At 48.0% G+C, this 20629-nt stretch overlaps 1 protein-coding gene across 1 annotated transcript; it reads right to left on the reverse strand.

The window, feature by feature from the left end:
- Positions 1-1318: 1318 nt before the first annotated feature.
- Positions 1319-20530, reverse strand: DESI1 (desumoylating isopeptidase 1). Its single transcript, XM_078076683.1, has 6 exons — positions 20200-20530; positions 9959-9980; positions 8751-8820; positions 6331-6440; positions 5537-5659; positions 1319-3845 (listed from the first exon to the last, which is right to left on the reverse strand). The coding sequence occupies exons 1-6, from the start codon at positions 20285-20287 to the stop codon at positions 3752-3754; spliced, it is 507 nt and encodes a 168-aa protein (XP_077932809.1). The 5' UTR covers positions 20288-20530; the 3' UTR covers positions 1319-3751.
- Positions 20531-20629: the final 99 nt, after the last annotated feature.

The following is a 20629-nucleotide window of genomic DNA, read 5'->3' on the forward strand; positions in this document are numbered from 1 at the left end:
CTTGGGCCTGCTCAGCACTGCACCCCTAGTGCAGAGCCCAGTACTGCTTTATATATAATAGGCCCCCAGGGAAACCTTTGTGGGGATAAATGAACTCACCCGATTGACTTGCCGTGAGTCACAGAGTCTAAAGGTAAAACCATTTGCCATTTCCCCCACCAGTAGGCGGTCCACATCTGCAGCATCTTGTAAACCATCCTCAGCAGAGAGGAACGGCCGCCTCTGCGCGGAGCTGGTTCACCGGAGTCCCCACAGTCAGTGGCTGTGGAATGCATTCTGCCCTCAGCCCGACATTCATTGAGTATTTCATCTGTGCCAGGCACTGAGCAGAGCACTTGGCATTTACTCTCTTGAAAAGCACCCTGTGAGGTAGGTACCATTTACCCCATTTTACAGATAAGGAGACTAACAGACTGGCCCCCAAGTGGCAAAGTTAGGACTTAAGGCCAGGCTGTGTGATCTCAGAGCAGGCGCTCTTAAGGAGTCCTGCCTCTGAACATGCCAGCTTTGGGGGAAAAAAACAATGTCAGCCAAAGCCACCTACCCTCTGTGTCCTCTGGAGGGACAGAACAGTCTTCTCTAGCTAGCACGCTGAAGACACACAGCGCCTCAACAGCGAGGTCTCACGGGTCTGGTGGTGAGAACACATGACCTAGATTCAAGGGCTCAGCCACGTGCCCCCTGGATAACTTCGTTTCTCTGCACCTGTCTCCCATCTGTAACATGAGACCCTATCTACATCTCAAGTCCGTTGTGTGTGAAAGCACCCAGCAGAGGCTCAGCCTGTGGAAGGTGCTCACGCAAAGTGGGCCAACGGAACCTACAGACACCTGCAGCCACACTGCTGTGTCTGGTAGTACCAGGGGATGCTCAGAGAGCTAGCCCACCCATCCCCACACTTGTTCAATGAGGTCACGGTAACAAGGTGGGGAGAGATCCGTGGGGCCATAGACCCAGCCGATAGCCAAACTGAAACCAGAAGTGAACACGTTTTGGTGAGGTCAGATGTCCTCTGACGGCCAGCGTCCTCTGGAGGAAGATCTCAGAAGTTGGGGCCAGTAGATGAGGCTTTGAGTCTTACTCTACCACCAGTTGCAAGGTGACATGGGGCAAGTAATATTCTCTCTGGGCCTTTTCCCCATTTTTGTAAACCAGTGGTGAAAGTCACACATTATTCCCTGCTATCGTCACTTCTTATCCATAAGGCTTACAACTAAGCAAAGGCAGAATATCCAGACTCAGCAAAGTTAAGCTCAGACGGAGACAGAAGCCTGGCTACGCTGGACGCAAACCCAGCCCTTCAAGCACTACACAAATGCAGCAGGCAGAAATGAGTTTATTGCGTTAGAAAAAACACCAAAGAACACCAGCAAACACCTCCGTACTAGACAGTTAGTTTGACTTCAAGGGCACAAAGGAATCTCAAAGGTACAGCTTTGTTCTGGAGAGGGGGTGATGGTCTCATCCCTCCTCCTTCCCTGTCCCTTTAAGCCAATGGACCTCCACGGAGGTGTCCACGGTATGTACGATTACACACACGGCTCATTTCCCACTCTGCTCACCTCACACACCTGTGTGGAGCTAGCTGGTCACAATGAGCAGGCTCCTGGGGTTCTGCTCTTGACCGAGAAATGTCAGGATGGGGCTGGGGGTCGTAGCCTGAGCCCAGGCTTCCCAAATGAGTGACGGTGGGCCTGGGATGGGGAGAAAGAGTGCGCCTTCCCGGAGAGCTCTGACGAGACAGCTGGGCGGTCCCTCCATCTCCCCCACAATCCCTCGGGCACAAGCATTGGCACGGACGGCTGCTGGCACGAAGGGGGGCTTGCGATGAACCCAGTGACTCCGTCTCTCAGGGTAGCTACTTTGGCTAACTTCTCCTGGGTCTGGAGAGACTGCTATTAGGAGTGAAGCCAGCTGAGCCTGGATACGGGGGAGCAGGCGGGGAGGAGGCTGTGACGCCCAGTGCCCTCTGGATAGAGCTGAGAGCTCTGGGAGGAGAGGTCTGGAGCAGGAGCCTGGGAGAGAGGGCTAGGCGAGGCAAGCGGAAAAGGAGAGAAACTGGGTGGACGGTGGGGCGAAGTCCTCCGCCGACGAGCTGCCCTCCTGGGAGAAATCCAGCCTGAAACCTATTCTCCATGAGCCCAATTCCGCCAGTAGGTCCACCACATTAAATAACAGTCTCTGCTGGCTTCTGCTCTCCAAAATGTCCTTTGACATCACAGCTGGCCACCGTGGAGGTGCCCCTGGTCAGGTCACAGGCCAACACGAAGGCAGAAAACCGTCTTTTCATCTAGCTGAGACCGCAATGGTGCCAACTGCTATGGCTGATGGCAGAGACAGGAGGAAATGAGGCCAGAGATGAGCAGCAGCTTTTTGAAAAGCAAAGGCACCTGCTACGGGCCAGACCCCGGAAAGAGAACATAATTCAAGTCTGAGAAGTGGCAGGAGCTGTGGCAGGAAGGGCCTACAGATGCCAGGGCTGGGACTCAGGGACCCGGCAGCTCTAAGTCCCTTCACCACACTCACTCCCCAAAAACTAACTTAAGGGAGGCATGTGAAGAAAAGGAATCTGAGAGCCTCTCCAGAGAAGACAGGTCTGGATTGTTCCTCCCTATAAGCTCCAGCAGCAGCTCATTAGGAAAATGCCCAGGCAGGCTCTCAATAATGCATCCTTAAAGTCAGAACGACAACAGAAATAACACGTGCCTTCAAAACACATTGAGGATAATGTAAAAAAATCTCTATTGGAAACAACTCCAAATTTTCTTGCCACCTTGATTCTGCATTATTATTATTTCTACATCAGGGATATTTTCCCTGAGCAGGGAATCCCTTCCCCTTGGTCCCTAGCTGAATATTGCATACTGGTTTGGGGGGTGGGGGGGGTACAGTGACTGATAAAAACCTACATTATTACTTGCAGACAAAAGGCCTGGGTCTCTGCCGCTCCAGCCCAAACCTTCATCAACTATGACAGGTCAGGAGGAAGGTCAGGCTGCTGAGAAGAGCAGCCCACAGGCAGCAAGGCAGGTTCTCCAAAACTGATGTCAGAGGATTGGCAATCAGTAGGTGGAAGGAAGAATGGCTTTATCCTGTACTCTCTGGCCTGACACTTGCTGTCACTCTCCCTTGATCCTGAGGCTTCTGGTTGCTCCAGGCCCGGCCCCATGGCCTTGCTTGGGGTCGGGAGGGAAGGTGAGAGGTTGCGGCTACAGAGTTCACTTAGGTTGGATTAGTCTTCCTGAAACTGGTCCCAGGTGCACCAAGTCCTTTCGTTCATTTAAAAACCAGGGAGTAACTGCTTCCGGAATGTCGCAACTGCTGTTCCACGGATGTCGTAAAACTCACCTGGGTCCCACAGGTGGTGACAACCTGGGTAGAGCACGGGCGTTCTCTGGAAAGAGGTGCTAGGTCGGGGCTCCCCCAAACTGTGCCTCTTGCCTTCTGCTTAAACAAACCCCCTCCCTTTCTCCAGTGTGGAGGACGCTCAGGAAGCAGCGTCAGAAGTGAACTCACAGACAAGACAGCCTTAATAAATTAGTATAATACTATTAGAAGGGATGGCATTTTGTTCTGTTGCTTAGCAGCATTGTCCTACATGCAGCCTGATGATCTCCTTCCCTGGGAAATTTAAAAAGCCGTCCCCTGGTTGTTAGATCTGATGTAAAATTATAAAATAGAAATCTGGTAGGGTTTGTTTTGTTTAAAAAGGAAAAGCCCCTGTGAGGCAGGGCGGTCCCATGCAGTCCTGTTAGCTCTGGCCGTTGGGTCGGCCCACGGGGCTCCCTCCAGGAGGCTGGATCTGGACGGGGTCCAGGAAGGGCCGCAGGGCCTGTCCGAAGGGCCTGTGGAGAAAAGAGACCCAGGGGCTGGGTGGGATGGGTGCAGACCGTCACAACTGCGCCCACTGGGCTAGTGGTGCCACCCAACACAGCCTCATTCAGTTTTCTCACATACCCCGCACATGACATTCCTCGAGGGGCTCTCGAGATAGCCTGCTCTGCCCTTCTACCCCTGGGGTCCCCTCCTCAGTAGGTGCTGCCATCTGCTAGATCCTGGTTAGCTGTGGCTTGAACAGGTTAGCGACACACAGGGAACTAGAGCTTTCTGACCTTTCTGTGCCTGAATCTTTAACTCTCACGGTACAAGAAGATAAAATAAGGTTTGAACGAGGAAGCTGAGGCAAAAGAAGAAAGGTATGGAAACGAGATCTTCTAGGGAGTACAGGGAATATTCAGGAAAAATGACAAATGCAGGTTGCCAGAAGGCGTTAATGCCACTTTCTAAAGGGCTCCCCGTTCACGCTCAGGATAGCTTGGCTGGAAAAAACACGGCAAAAACTGGAGTCTTAGAGATTTTCCAAAATTCCTAGAACCTTAAATCAGGGGGCCCACAACACATCTCAGTTACTGGCCTTCTTTTTCTTTGGGGGATATTGCCATTTTTGAAAATCACATCCAGGTTTGAAGGGAATGAAGCATTCTTGAGCATAAACAGATGAAACCCTAATCCAGGCAAGTCCTAGAACTCTACCCATCAAATAACAACAGCAAGAACATTCCAGCTACTTCTACTTGCTTAGGGCCCCATAACCTAGATCCTTTAGTGAGGCTGTGGGGTTCAACACACCCACTGAGGAACAGGCAGGGAGGGCCAGGGCCGGGAGATGGGGCTCTCCTCACCAGCTGGACACAGCCGTCCCATTTCCTCTGCAAGTTTTTCCTGAGGGTTTCCTACCCAGGTGTGAAAAACAGCTCATCTTGCCGAGCCTGCTAAACCTCTCAGGATCTCTGGTGGACAGGGCCCCAGTTAAGGAGAAACTGAGTCAGAGTCAGCAGATGGACATGGTCCTGGAGTGGGTAGAGGCTGCCTGAACATAATCAACAGCCAAGGAGGGGGAAGTAAAATGGGTTTGGGTGTGTGTGTCCTTTTAGGGGACATTGCCTGCATGATGGCCCACAAAGCTGGGACTACACCAGGGTGGGCGGGGCTACAGTGTGCACCTAAAGAAAACATTTACCGAGGGCTGACTTTGCCCTACAAGATATGAGGGCCAGTAGGGCGTTGTCTTTGAGAGCATCAAAGAGCTCATGGTGCAGGGGAAGCAAGACCAACAAATGACATTTACGGAATAAGCCACACTATTAATTCTCTGATCTATCCTCTGCTTGTCCATCTAAAAGTGCATTTTATGCAAGCACTTCTGGGAGCGGCCTGCTTCATGAGCAACGTGAAAGACAGATGCCAGGAATCTGTACAAATGCTGGAGCCAGATTCAAGTGGGTTTCTAAGTTCTGTGGTTGCACTCAGGCCAGGGTAGAGCGGGTCCAACTCCAAGGAGGGTGAAGGTCACACAGGTGGGCACCAGTGACTGGAGGGAATGGTGGACCTCCCCGTTGGCAGGTGCCATCACGACAGGGCCCACCTAGGATGGGAGGATTCTGCTGAGAGCAGGGAGGGCGGACGTGGGCCAGATGAGCCGCACTGACTGTGAATGGGGGTTTCAGGGGCAGGGCCAGAGATCGAGGCCACTTACGTGGATAGAATTTCAGAGGGAAGGTCAGTGATGTAAGAAGGGATCTTCCTTCCGGTCAGGAACTGTGCCACTTCGTTGGTAAAGGTGTTACAGTTGTTTTCAAAGACGTTGTAGGCCTCTCTCCTGTGCATTGTGGGAAAGGTTTGGAAAACAGATCAGAGGGGCAGCAAGCACATATGTGGGATAACTCAAACCAAGTAATGGCATGGTGAGCACAGCTGAGTACGAGGACTAGGATTCTCCTTCTCTCTTATGCTCCAAAGGACTGCTGGATTTGCCACCTTGGACCATCAAACACTGATTTTTAAGGGAAGGATGAAATAAAAATATATGGCTCCTCTACAGTTTTAGGAGAGTCTTTATATTCACAAAAGCAGAACTCGAGGGTTAGACTGAACACTTACTGCAAATGACTAAAGCTTCTTGAAGAGAAAACCTGCTCAAGGTCCCATGTCATCCCGACCCCTCCACAAGCCCTGTTTTTGATTTTTCAGGACGAGATACTTGCCCAGTGTGGGTTGAGAGCAGCAGCTGCTGATTTCAATCAGGAGGAATAAATAGCCCTTCCTTCCCTCAGCGTTTCAGCAGAAGGTTCGCTGGGACAGAGTATCTGCCTTGGAGCAATGCTGAGCTCTCTCTGTGGCATAACTGCTTTCTCTTCAAATTTATTCAGCAAATACTGGGCCAGACCTTGTGCTGAGTGCTCTAGGGGATGTGAGCTGGTGGCTGCCTCCGGGGCCGATTGTCTAGTGGGGGAACAGACACGACTAACCACCACCCATGTCTCCACTCACCGGAACAGAGACTCCCCCAGGGAGGACAGGTACTCCTGAAAGAGTTCTTCTGTGACTTCTGTGCTCCCCACATCAACCACAGAGTCTGGGGGCCCAAGCAATGTCCCTCCCTAAAAGAGCCAACCCAGAGAAAGTCATTAAGTCACCATCTCCACTGAACTTTTTTCATGTGGCCTCCCATGGAAGACCACCAAAGCTCTGTTCCGACAACATTTACCTTTCAGAGCACCCAGGGCAGATGAAGAGTGTTATTTCCTATTTGAATCAAGGCTGCAATGGCTTAGAGCTTCCTGTCAACTCTCCATTGCCACATGGCAACGTGGCTAAGAGGCTGGGCTGCTGGTTTCTGGCAGGGCCCTGGGAAGCCGAGTCTCTGGCCGGTCAGATCCCTGACGCTGTCTACTCAGCCGGGTGATTAAAAAAAAAAAGAAAAAAGAAACCCAGAACCTGAAGTCTCCCTTTGTCCCCAACATGCCTGATCCCAAGGGCACAACAGGATAACCAGAAATGGCTAGCACTTGACAGGCCATCTTTCTATGCCTACATTTAAGTGTATGCAGCCAGTTTTTTCTTGTGACACACTTGATATCCCTTATAAGACTGGGAAAATGTGAAGGACCTCTGAGAAGTCTGGCAGGCTGGCAAATACTTCCACAACTCAGTTCTATTTTGATCTATGAGCCTAATCTAACAACGATGATAGGGTTCCTCAGGCAAGGGAGTTAATGGCCCATGGAAGGCCTACAGAAAACCCTCTGCCGTGGGTTAACAGACTGCCATAGCAGACCAAAGGGGAGACTGAGCCAAGGGGGAACCAGCCAAGGGTGAAGCAACAGATCACGGGGGAAGACAGAGCTGGGAATGGACTGGGGGCGTAAGGGAGAGCACTCCTGAGCAGAGCTTCCAGAAAAGACCATTCATCCATGCAATAGCTACTGAGCACCTACTGTGTGCCTGACATTGTTTGAGGCACTGGGGAAAGCATGGTGAGCAGGATAATTATGGTAGTCCAAGAAGGATGGTCTCAGAATTCCAAGAGACTGAAAGGTCACTAGTTGAGCCCCTATTATTCACTCATATAACAAACATGCATTGAGAACTTACTAGGTGCCGGGCCTTATGCCAGGCACTGGGGGTACAGTGTGGAAAAAACAGATGAGATTCTTGCCCTCATGGAGCTTATAGTCTAGCAGGGAAGGCAGACAAGAAAATCCCATAAACCAATGCAAAATTATGAGCTGCGATAAGGGTCTTGCTGGCAAAGTACAGAATGCCATCAGTACGTATGACAGGGAACCTTTCCAGTCTGAGGGGTTTGGGAAGACTTGCCTGAGAAACTGACACTGAGCTCAAATCTGAAGGATGGAGAGGCAGAACCAGGTGAAGGATCAGGGAGGTGGACTGAAGTGAGAGGGAAGGTTCCAATGTCCTCGGAATGTTCTAGGAATGAGAAGGGGGTGGGGGTGGAGAAAGGCACTACCTGAAAAGAGGTCATTCAGAGAGGGAGACCGAGACTAGATCAGATAGGGCCTGGAGGTCAGGCTGAGCTTGCTGGGTTTTATCCCAAGGGCAGTGGGGAGAGTTCTGACTGAAGCAGGGGAATGCCATGATCAGATTTTCATTTTGAAAAGATCACTTCACTTCCTGTGTGGAGTCCTGACTGAGGAGCAGATGTATTGCTGCAGTCCAGGCTAGTTGTGAGGGTGGCATGGATGAAGGTGAGAGCTCTGGAAACATGGGAAGAGATGAAGAGAGAGAGACTGACTTAAGATACATTTACAAGGTAGAACTGACTGGGCTTCATGAAGGATTTGTTAGAGAAGGTGGGGAACGGTGAGCAGAAGAAATCAAGAATGACTTTCCATTTATGAGTATCAAAATGAATGGCTGCTTGGTCTTTGCTTGAACACCTCCTATGAAATTCTTAGATAGCTCAGAGAGAAATTTCTTGGAAAGGTGCATGGACTTTAGAGACAGAGAGTCCTGACTTTTAGCACCGGTGCCACTTACTGGCCCTATAACTTGGGGCAACTCACTTTACCTCTGAGAGCCCTGATCCTTCGGCTGAACATTGGCTGAGTTCATGCTATGAGGTGGGCACTGAGCTGGTGACGGGAACAGGGAGGGAGACACAGTCTCAGCTCACAAGGAGCTTACACACAGCTCCCTGCAGAGACTCAGGAACAGCTCATCTACCATATCATGCTCGGGGTGACCCAGAGGGACCCACACATGCCGAGGGAGTAGAGAGGCCAGGGAAGGGTGCTCTTGAGCTGAGTCTTAAAGTAGTTACGAGGAACTATCCATAGGCTGACCTCCACTGGGCTAGAAGCCAGGTATACGGAGTGGTAGCCGAGTTCCTGGTCTACGGGAACCGCACGAACCTGAGACTGGGGAAGGGTGTGGGGGAAGCCACTCACTGGGGGACAGCTGGAAATACCGCCGCTGCCAAAGTAGAACTCATCCTTGTGCACAACTATGGAGGTGTGCCTGCAAGGCAGAGAAGAAACAGGGTAAGCCAGAAAACTGAAAGCTGGTCTGCGAAAAAGCAAATACCACACTGTGAGGAGAGTAATTTCTGCCCAAGGATCGGACTTACAAGGTCAACAGCCTTATGAAACTAACCAAAGGCACAAATATCATAGATCAGAGTTTCTCAACTTCGGCACTAGTAACATTGGCGGCTGGAGAACTCTTTGCCGGGGGCTGTCCTGTGCATTCTAGGAGGTTGAGCAGCATCCTGGCTTCTATCCACCAGATGCCAGTAGCACCCTCCCCCCCACCCCCAATTGTGACAATGAAATCCGTCTCCAGACACTATGGAATGTCCTTGGGGGCAGAACTGTCCTCCTTGAGAACTACTGCTATAGATCACGTTAGCAGAGAGGAGGCCCTAGATTCACCCTGAAACTGACAAACCCTTAGTGAAATAAAGGTCTGCAGACCAAGGTGCGTTCCCAGGCTTTTAAAACTAACAGGAGCAGTTAACCTGGACCATGCTGAGGGCAAGACTAGATGTGGACCTATTTCAGGGGAAGGTGCTCATATTACTTGGTTTGAATCAAACAAAGCAAAGGATCATTCTGGTCATCCCAAATGTCAGCAGGCTCTAGTAGTCCAGATGGAATACTGACCTATGGTTTCCTCATTAATGGACCGCTCAGCTACCATCTTGCCTGACAGGGATGGATCCAGTACAGAGAGACCAAGGTAGACAGACATGTGGGGCCCTTGAGACTCCTGTAGTGAGAAAGCTTGGTCAGGGGTGGGCATGACATCATTCTGCCTGTCTTTAAGGCCGGGTGTCTCAACCTCAGCACCACTGCCATTTTTTGGCTGGATAATTCTTTGTTGTGAAGGACTGTCCTGTGCGTGGTAGGATGTGTATAGCAGCATCTCTGGCCTCCACCGTCAGAAATGTTTCTAGACATTGCCAAATGTCCCTGGGGTGGGTGGTCGGAGCACAACATTACCCCTGGTTGAGAACCACCACTGCTTTAGGAACTGGAAATTTTATGATACAGAGTACTGGGTTTAGAGCTGGAAGCCACAGACCGGGACCTGAAATGCACAGGTACTGCTTTGTTTCAAAAACTAGCCAATCAATGTAGAGTCCCACCCAACTTACCAGATGCCTTCCAGTTGTTTCCCTGTGGAGAAAAGAAGAGATTTAGCCACTTGGGATCAGACTAAATGGCCTCCCAGCCTGAGCAAATTCAGAACATCACTCAAACCCAGAGTAACCCGGGGTTGCCTGTGTGGCGCAATCGGTCAGGTGTCCGACTCTTGGTTTCAGCTCAGGTCATGATCTCAGGGTCGTGGGACTGAGCTCCGTGCTGAGCGCAGGGTCTGCTTAAGACTCTCTCTCCCTTGAGGCAAAAAAAAAAAAAAAAAAAGACTCTCTCTCCCTCTCCCTCTGCCCACCGCACCCCCCCCCAAATAATCTTAAAAGAAAAGAAAAACCCGGAGTAACCCATTATAAACCTCTTGGGGGACTCTCTAGGAATGCAGTGCTCCTCCAATAAGGTCCTTAGGTCCTGATACAGGTATGTTGTGTTAAGTAGGTTAAAAAGTGATTAGCATCCTTCATCAGAATGCAAGACAAAAAACACTGGTATAGATGTACCCCAATTTTGTGTCTGCTTTTCTTTCCCCTTCAGGGTCAATTCAACTTTGCCTTTTTCTTTGTCTCATCTATAGAGACAACAGAACAATGATATAAAAAAAGCTATTATCCGGGGCGCCTGGGTGGCTCAGTCATTAAGCGGCTGCCTTCGGCTCAGGTCATGATCCCAGAGTCCTGGGATCGAGCCCCGCATCGGGCTCCCTGCTCGGAGGGAAGCCTGCTTCTCCCTCTCCCTCTGTCTGCTGCTCTGCCTACTTGTGCTCTCTCTCTCTGTGTTAAACAAATAAATAAAAAAAAATCTTAAAAAAAAAAAAAAGAAAAAGCTATTATCCACTTCTTCATCGAGCATATGTGAGGCGAAATCCTTCAGGAAATGACTGGGCAAAACTTGACAAATCCCATCCATCTGAATAGTCAATGCAAATGTATTCTGTATCTCCATATGGCAGAAATGATGTTAGGTATGGAAATGAAAATATGAACAGATCACTGTCCTGCCTTTAAGGAGCCCAAAGTCAAATGGAAAGAGAGACACACACACAACTAAGTAAAATACAATGTCGATAGGCTCTAATTATAGAGTGGTATAATTACAGAGTGGTAAAAATGAGATGCTATATATAATAAAGATAAGGAACTACCTTTATAAGCTGCAATTCAACTGGAGAATGAGTAGGGGCAGGAATGGACATTTCTGCCAGGGTGAATAATATGTACAAATGCACAGTTGTGATAAAGACAGGTTAGAGAAAAGAGTGCAGTGACGGTGATAGGAGGGAAAGTGGCCAGCAGGGGCGCCGGCCAAGTGGGGTAAGCCCAGACAGAAGGCTGCCCTGCACTACGCTGCATTCATGGTTGTTAGGAGTGCCTTGATCAGATCCATGTTTTTAAAAAGACACCTATGGGGGCACCTGGGTGGCTCAGCCAGTTAAGCGTCTGCCTTCAGCTCAGGTCATGATCTCAAGGGTCCTGGGATCAAGCCCCGCATTGGGTTCCCTGCTCAGCGGGAAGCCTGCTTCTCCCTCTCCCTGCCGCTCCCCCTGCTTGTACTCTCTATTAAAAAAAATAAAAATAAATAAAAAATAAAAGACACCTATGTCTTTTAAGAGAACTGTAGGGGCGCCTGTGTGGCTCATTGGTTAAGCGTCCAACTCTTGATTTCGGCTCAGGAACATGATCTCAGGGTCATGAGACTGAGCCCTGCATTGGCTCCGTGCTCAGCGGAGAGTCTCCTTAAGATTCTCTCTTTCCCTCTACCCTTCCTCCCCTCTTAAAAAAATAAAATAAAATAAGGCATCACAGTGTGTGGTACCCAGAAATTTGATAAATAGAGACTACATTAGGTATAATGGCCTTGGGGAAAAGGGTAAAGACCTCCAAAAGATAAATTTTACCTCAGGATTGGTGGTAAGATCTAAGAAGAGATTTCAGTATGTAAGGAATTAATATGAAATACTATGTCTATTTGACATATAAACATTTCATTTCCTGTTAGTGTTGCCAGGCTAAATGAAATAACAAGGAAAATAAAATGTAGCAGTGTTCTGTCTCTCCTCCAGTGAGGAGACCAGTGTGCTTTTCACTAAAAGACCTGCTACTTTGGCCCACAAAGCCCAAATGGACAGAGTGATTCTGGACTGGGGTTTCTGAGGTAGTCCCCTAAAGACTGTGGGGCAGGCTCTGCCCTTGTCCAAACTGAGCTGAAATCTCACAGAGGTGGATGAGAAACAGACTGGATGCTGAAGGGCAGTGGTAATCCATTTAGGACAAGCATCTTCAAATGTGGATTGAGCAGACTTACATCCTTTCTTAATTTGAACTGCTTCACAGTTATCCTTATTCTCACAACATCCTTATGTGGTAGAGCAGGGCAAATATTTATTAACATCATTTTACAAATAGGTAAATAAAGATGCATGGTTTGCCAGGCATAAAAGCAAGAAGGAAAAACACGGTATGACAACGTACTTGTCGGAGCAGCTCAGGTAGAAATACTGCTCAGCAGCCTGTTCTTGGGAGGAAAAGAACAAGGGCCATGGTCTCCTCCATTGGGTGACAGGCATTGGAAAGTGGAACTAAATTGATTTTTAAATTTTTTTGGCCACACTGGGTTGGGAGTAGGTGAGTAGGAGGTGGTGATTTGAGATTGAATTAGGTCACAAGACCATTTTGGAACATGAATTAGGCTCAGTGGATATTAGCACACTACAGAAGCAGATTATTTTCCCACTAGGATTTCCTCAGCAGGTCAAAGAGTGGGTGGGTCAGATGCCTGCGTGTCTCGAAGCTTGTTGGCACATCCAGTGCATTGATTTCGAGGCCTATGAAGTATGTGCAAGAAAACAAATGCAAGACATGGATATCAGTCCTGTTTTCATCAAGAGTAACAAAGAATGCAGAGTGAGGTCTGCATTAGTCAGCATTCCACTGACTGTAAAGTTAAGTTAGTATATAAAAGCCAAGGAGAAAATACTCCATCCACCTCCTTATCAGTTAAAATGGATGGAGCACATAGACATACATGCTGGTTGTAGGACATGCTCAAGATCAGCACCTGGAATACCGCTGGTGTTCTACAAAGGTCTTTTTTTTTTTTAAGATTTTATTTATTTATTCATGAGAGACAGGGAGAGAGAGAGGCAGAGGCAGAGGGAGAAGCAGGCTCCCCGCTGAGCAGGGAGCCCGATGTGGGGCTCGATCCCAGGACACTGGGATCATGACCTGAGCCGAAGGCAGATGCTTAACCGACTGAGCCACCCAGGCGTCCCTACAAAGGTCTATTTGGTGATGGGCAGCACGGGCTCTGTGCGAGTAGCATTAGGTCACCGGTACAAATCAAGTGCAGCTCCAGCTCACCTCCCAAATTTCTCTAATGATAGTGTTTTTATTTATTTTATTTTAATTCCAGTATAGTTAACATACAGTGTTATTGATAGTGTATTTATTTATTTTTAAGATTTTATTTTTAAGTAATCTCTACACCGAATGTGGGGCTTGAGCTCACAACCCTGAGATCAAGAGTCATATGCTCCACCCACCGAGCCAGCCAAACACCCCTTGACAGTGGTTTTAATTGGCACTGTTTTTTTTTAATTAAAAATTTTTTAGGTTTATTTTTAGTAATCTCTACACCCAATGTGGGGCTCAAACTCACAACCCCGAGATCGAACCACATGCTCCTCTGACTGAGCCAGCCAGGCGCCCCTAACTGGCAATGTTTTAATCTGCTGGTTGGCTCAGCATCTGCCAGGTTACCAGCAATGTGAAGGGGTTAATGTTAACTTACAAAATCAGCTTGCTCTTCTCTGGGGCCACTGGATAAATATTGAATGTAGGTGGGAAAAAGGTAAAAGGAAACATTTGCATAACATAAGTGGGCCTCTGTGCCAATATTGTAAAGAAAAAAAAAAAGCCTATTGGCAGGAGGGCTTTCCCTTCCTTTAGGCAGAGAAAAGTTATCACAAAATCAAATGCAGTACATTGTTAAAAACTGAGAGGGTATTTTGATCTTCAAAAAAAGTAGGTTTAAAACTACTTGATATTCTAATGCTAGGATTTGTTGGAGCCAGTACAGGATTCTTTCCTCATATAAAATAACTGACGTATGAGTTCTTTTCCTCAGTACTGAGAGGGTTCCCTTTTCTTTCTTTCTTTTTTTTTTAGAGATTTTATTTATTTTTCAACAGAGAGAGAGACAGCGAGAGAGGGAACACAAGCAGGGGGAGTGGGAGAGGGAGAAGGAGGCTTCCCATTGAGCAGGGAGCCCGATGTGGGGCTCGATCCCAGAACCCTGGGATCATGACCTGAACTGAAGGCAGACGCTTAACGACTGAGCCACCCAGGCGCCCGAGGGTTCCCTTTTCATCACTGCTTGTTTTCATTAGTCAGGCCTTGTAGCAATGCTTCGAGGTAGGTCTGCAACATTCCACCATTCAGCCAGGCTATATTTACTGAACACCAATCACTGTGCTAGACTCTGGGTAAATCTATAGTTCTTGTCCCCAGTGGAGCTTCCAGTCCAGTTCTGGGGGTGTGTGCACACTGATGAGAAAAATAAGCAATTACAGGGGTGCCTGGGTGGATCAGTTGGTTAAGTGTCTGACTTTTTTTAAGATTTTACTTATTTATTCGACAGAGAGAGAGAGAGCGAGAGCGTGCGCGCAACCACAAACAGGGGGAGGTGGCAGGCAGAGGGAGAGGGACAAGCAGGCTCCCTGCTGAGCAGGGAGCCCGATGAGGGGCTCGATCCCAGGACCCTGGGATCATGACCTGAGCCAAAGGCAGACGCTTAACCAACTGAGTCACCCAGGTGCCTCAGTGTCTGACTCGATTTTGGCTCACGTCATGATCTCAGGGTCATGAGATTGAACTCCACATTGGGCTTTGCGCGGAGCATGGAGCCTGCCTAAGATTCTCTTTCTCCTTCTCTTCCTCTGCCATCCTGCCCTGCTTGTGGGTGCTCGCTCTCTAATAAAGAAAACAAGCAATTATAAAATAGAATGATGAATGCTATGTACAGGATGTTATGAGCATACACTAGGGACACATGAACAAGATTTGTGGGGTGGGGGTCAGGGAAGGCTTCCTGGAGGAAGAGACATGTTAGTTGAGACCTTGAGGATGAGCAGAAGCTAGCCAGGCCAAGCGAAAGTATTCCGGGCAGATGGCATAGCCTTTGAAAAGCCAAGAGGTGAAAAAGCTGAACAGGTTCAGTCCTTTTAGTGTATCTAGCCCTTTTCCACCGGGGTTCTGCCAGAGCATTAAGCCCTCATGCCCTAAGGTATCTATTGGCAGAATTGAGGAAATAGTCATCCAGATCATTTCCCCTAGAGCTTAACTCTTGTGGAATCCAGTGGAGAAAGGCTCCTGCTGATTGTGTTGAGCATGTGTAGACAGGTGAGGGTGGAGAGAAAAGCAGAAGGATCACAAAGGGCCTTGTAAGCTGCATTAGTTTTCATTTTGCCATAATGAAATCGCATGATTACTAAATTAATTCATTAGATGGATAAAAAGTAGTTCACACAATGAGCAATAAAAATCTAAATAGATGGCATTAAAATCTAATAGATGGCATTAAAAATCTAATAGATGGGCATTAAAACTTTAAAACCCCTTCATATTCAAATACATTCTATGTAATCTTCAAGCTTGAGTTCAAGTCTCAATTGTTCCTATAATCGATACTTATTGTGGGGCGCCTGGCTGGCTCAGTCAGTACAGCATGTGACTCTTAATCTCGGGGTCGTGAGTTCAAGCGCCACATTGGGCGTAGAACTTACTTTAAAAAAAAATTATTGAGCACCAGCTCTCACTGGCCACTGGGGACATACAGAGAAATGAGACAGAGTCTCTGCCCTCCAGCAGCTCAAGGTTCTCACTGAAGTCTTTCTGACACATGCAGCCCACCATGGCTTTTCCCTTCTTTCAAGACCTAAAATAATTGCTTCACCACTTGCTCATTCTGGCATCTAGTTATAATCTCTTTTATGCTGTTCTCTAATGTTGCATGTGCACATATGTTATTTTTAGTGAAATAAACCCCTGGAGGACAGAGTTCATGTTTTTTTTTAAGATTTTTTATTTATTCATTTGAGAGAGAGAGAGGGAGAGAGTGCACATGGACAAGTGAAAGCATGAGCAGGGGGGAAGGTCAGAGGGAGAGGGAGAAGCAGACTCCCCGTTGAGCAGGGAGCCCTATGACAGGGCTCCATCCCAGGACCCCAGGATTATGACCTGAGCTAAAGGCAGATGCTTAACCGACTGAGTTCATGTTTTTTATTTCATTACTATTTGTATTACAGAATTAAGCAAGGAACTGAGTATAAAGTAAAATCTCAAATATTCATTAGATTGCATTCTTCCAAGAAATAAATATCTATGTTCTATATCCTTATGTCTTTAAACTCAAGAACAATTTTGAGATAGGCTTGTGAAAAAAATAAAAAATAAATGTAACCCTGAGATACGTGCATGCACACAAAACTTTAGATTAGAAAACAATCAACAAGGGGCGCCTGGGTGGCTCAGTCGTTAGGCGTCTGCCTTCGGCTCAGGTTATGATCCCAGGGTCCTGGGATCGAGCCCCGCATCAGGCTCCCTGCTCCGTGGAAAGCCTGCTTCTCCCTCCCCCACTCCCCCTGCTTGTGTTCCCTCTCTCACTGTCTTTCTCTCTGTCAAATAAATAGACAAAATCTTTAAAAAAAAAAAAAAGATTTTATTTATTTATTTATTTGACAGAGAGAGAGAGAGAGAGAGCACAAGTAGGCAGAGCAGCAGGCAGAGGGAGGGGGAGAAGCAGGCTCCCTGCTGAGCAGAAGGCCCAATGTGGGGCTTGATCCCAGGACCCTAGGATCATGACCTGAGCAGAAGGCAGACACTCAACCAACTGAGCCACACAGGCGCCCCTAGATGGGGTCTTACAGTGAGGAACCATCATTAACAAGAATAAGAAGGTACAACTGATGAGGTCACACTAATTTAATTTGGGAAAATGAAGGCTATGAGGAATGATCATAAATCTGTGATTATGAATGGCACATACACATTGAACCCAGATCCTTTTCTCATCCAAATTTGAAACACTTGACCAAAGATGCCTTTACAAACTTGAAAAATTATAAAGGGACACATTACACAGTAGAGGTGATATAACAAAATGACTGACAACATGAGCTCTGAAAGTCAGACTGCCTGTGTTTATAACCCATCCCTGCCACTTACCAGCTGTGTGAGCTGGGGCAAGTTTCTTAATGCCTTATGTCTCAGGTTCCTCAAATGAAAAATGAAAGTAATGACAGGACCTACCTCACAAAATTGTGGTGAGGATTATAACACACACAAAGTACTCAGAAAAAAAGAGTCTGACACTCTCAATAAATGCGAAGTTCTTAATAAATTAAGTTCTCAATAAATGCTAGCTATTAATATGCTTCTGGAAGTCATAACAAAAATCAGGAAACAAGTGGACTTTTTAAAGGTTCAAATAATATTTAGGAATGGGAAATCAATATATGGCTACTCACAGAACTGGGACATACCCAACTTTAAGGTTGGTGATGTCTGGACAGGATGAGCCAGTAAGGCAATGCCCATTTTCCCTAAGTTTCCAACTCTAGAAAGTGTGATTATTAGCTTTGATAACCCTTTCATTACTTTTGCAAAAGGCAAAAAGCAATATGGGGAAAAAGGGATAGAGAAGAGAGAATTAGATTTGCAGGCAAGGTTATGTTCTCAGAAATACCATTGTGGTCAGATGTGCCAAATTGGTGAAGTTCCCATTTTTGCCTGTGATCCTTCTAGGATTTCACATTTATTTAAAAAAGAAGGGGGAGGGGGCAGGTCCGGCCCTCCACCTTCAGTTATGGCACTTTTCCCTTCACCCATGATACTCCACAAAGACCTTCTTTCAGTTCCAGGACAAGGCCAGGCTCTATCCTACCTCAGGGCCTTGGCAGATTGATCCTCCTTATGCCTAGAACACTACAACTCCCTTACCACCCTCCTTGTGACTACTTCTTCCTCCTTGACTTCCCAACTTAAGTCACTCCTTCTGACACCCTTATTTAAAGTTAGGTTTCTCGGGGCGCCGGGGTGGCTCAGTCGTTAGGCGTCTGCCTTTGGCTCAGGTCACGATCCCAGGGTCCTGGGATCGAGCCCCGCATCGGGCTCCTTGCTCAGCGGGGAGCCTGCTTCTCCCTCTCCCACTCCCCCTGCTTGTGTTCCCTCTCTCGCTGTCTCTCTCTGTGTCAAATAAATAAATAAAATCTTAAAAAAAAAAGAAAAATGTGGCCATGATTTAAAAAATAAATAAATAAAGTTAGGCTTCTCTTGTCACTTTCGATCTCAGCACCCTGTTTGCTTCTTGCACAGCCTAACACTTATCACAATTAGTGTTTGAAATAATTATTTTCTTTGCTTATATTTAATATTTTCCCCAGTTAGCAGCTCCATGATGGCAATGAACATCTTTGTTCAATATACTGTCCTCAGTTAAGCTTAACACATGGACTAACACATAGGAGGCACTCAAAGAACAATCTGTTGAATGAATCATGAAGCCGTGATCCTTAAGGACACTTATAGCTATGATCAAACTAACCAAATAATGGCTCCATTCCAAGAAGTTTAGTTACAACTTGACCGATGTAATCTGTTAGTGATTAGCACGTTCCCCCGTGACTTTGTAAGTTTTGCTTTCAGCTTTACCTTACTCATTTTAACAACTGGTGATCTAGGCCCAAACTTCTAGCCAACAATGGACTGGCTACATAGCAATTACCTGAAGAGCTTATTAAAAATACAGATTTTTGGATCAAAACTCCAGCAGATTCTTATTTAGTACCTGTGTAATGAGGCTCTAGAATCCATATATTTAAAACTTTGTTTATTTTGAATAGATAATATATGTGTGTAGTACACAATTCAAAAGGTACAGAAAGTTTATAGCGAAGTCCCCCTTCTATGCCTGTCCTCTGGCATCACGTTCCCCTTTCCATAAGTTACCACTGTTTCAATTCCTTATGTATTCTTCCAGATAATCATTTGCCTACACGAGCATGTATAAATCCTTTGCTTTAAACACACCTGAATATTTAAAGAACTGTTCCAACTTTGTTTTCTCTATTTCCATTGAAAAAGACTTGTTCAAAGTGAAGTTATCTGTATTTTTAACAAGCATCCCAGGTGATTCTGATGTGAAGCCAAATATGAGTAACCATTCACTGGCCCAGGGTTAAAGTGCAACTCATTATGATACATCAGAAACTCAAGGACATTGAAAAGATGCCTTCCAAAGTAGCCTTGCTTACTTGACTTCAGCCCTCTTGTCTTACCAAGATGAACTAAAACACTCTCTAATGCGTCCATAAAAGCCAGGAAAAACTAGCCATTCAAATGGATGTTGCCAAAGCTGTTCAATTTTTCAATTCCTGGAATCCTTTCCTGCCCAATATCAACTGAAACCACAAACTCGACAATTTCTATGTTAGATGAGACATTTTGGTATTTGGGTTATAATGAGGTTTGATGTACAGCGAACTAGGGCTGATTTTCTCTCCTGGTAGGTTAAGTAGTTTAATGGAGCACAACGGAAATACTTCCTTTACTAATCCTTACTGACACAACAGTATCCAACCCTCTCCCAGAATTGCTTTCTAACCATCTGGGCAAAAGCAATTAACTTAGAAACTGTTGACAAGACCGCATTGTCAGGGCAGAACTTGAATTCTCGAGTTCGGGCTCCAGTAGACCTGACTTGACCTCTACCTGGGAGCAATGGCTGGGCCCCCGTGCGGCTCTAGCTTCCCATTCCCATCTACCCCAGAGACTGCAGTTTCCTTTTGGCACGGAGGGAAGGCTAAGGGCCACCTGGGGATCTCTGCAGTGTCCCTTTCACCACGAGGGGCACCGCGCGGCAGGCATCCTCACCTCCCCTACACTGCGCCGAGGAAGAGGTGTAAAGGGCTCCCCAAGTGAGGCAGGGGAGCCGCCGGGCTGCAGCGCCCGCTCACCCTACGGCTCGGAGGGGGCAGGGGGAGGGCGTGACTCCTCCATCCCTTCCTCCTGGATTCAAACGTGAAGTCGGGAAAGTGGGGCTCCAGGCGCCCGAACCTCAGACCTTTCCCTTCTACGCTCGCGCTTTCCTCCATCCTCTGGGCCCCGCGTCTCCCCCTGAGCGGTGGTCCAGGCCTCCCTACCTCTGCCGGCCGGCCCGGCACCCTCTCGCCCGCCCCCAGCCCCCTCACCCAGCATGATGGGGCTGAGCCGCCGGGCCAGGCCCTTGGACAGGTCGTACACGTAGAGCTTCACCGGATAGAGATTCGGCGGCTCCATCGGGACCCGTGGCGGCGGCGGCCACGAAGTCCCTCAGGCACCCGGCAGCGGCTTGGACCTTCCCGTACCCGACGGGGATGGGGAACGGAGGGAGCGGGGGGACCGAGCCCAGGCCCGGCCTGAGGGGCGGGGGAAAGGCGGCCCTGCGCTGCACGCGGCCCCGCACCCGCCACCGGCAACGACTACTGTGAGGTGACAGAGCCGGGACGGGCAGGGTCCGCGCGGAAGAGGAGGCGGGGGCGAGGACGCACTCTTGCGCATGTGCTTACCGTCCCGATGGGCGGCGAGGGGCGGGGTTTCGCGGTAGGGGGCGGGGCTTTCGCGGACGGGGTCGGCTTAGTT

This window comes from Halichoerus grypus, chromosome 6 (genome assembly GCF_964656455.1).
Source record: "Halichoerus grypus chromosome 6, mHalGry1.hap1.1, whole genome shotgun sequence".
In the NCBI taxonomy this organism is placed as follows: domain Eukaryota; kingdom Metazoa; phylum Chordata; class Mammalia; order Carnivora; family Phocidae; genus Halichoerus; species Halichoerus grypus.

Bases quoted from the DNA above. Each gene is read 5' to 3' on its own strand.
- DESI1 (XM_078076683.1), bottom strand. From the start codon at position 20,287: ATGGAGCCGCCGAATCTCTATCCGGTGAAGCTCTACGTGTACGACCTG. The intron at 8,821-9,958 runs GTAAGTTGGGTG...TCTGCCTTGCAG, and splicing joins AAACAACTGGAAGGCATCTG to GCACACCTCCATAGTTGTGC. The intron at 5,660-6,330 runs GTGAGTGGAGAC...CACAATGCACAG, and splicing joins CTGGGGGAGTCTCTGTTCCG to GAGAGAGGCCTACAACGTCT.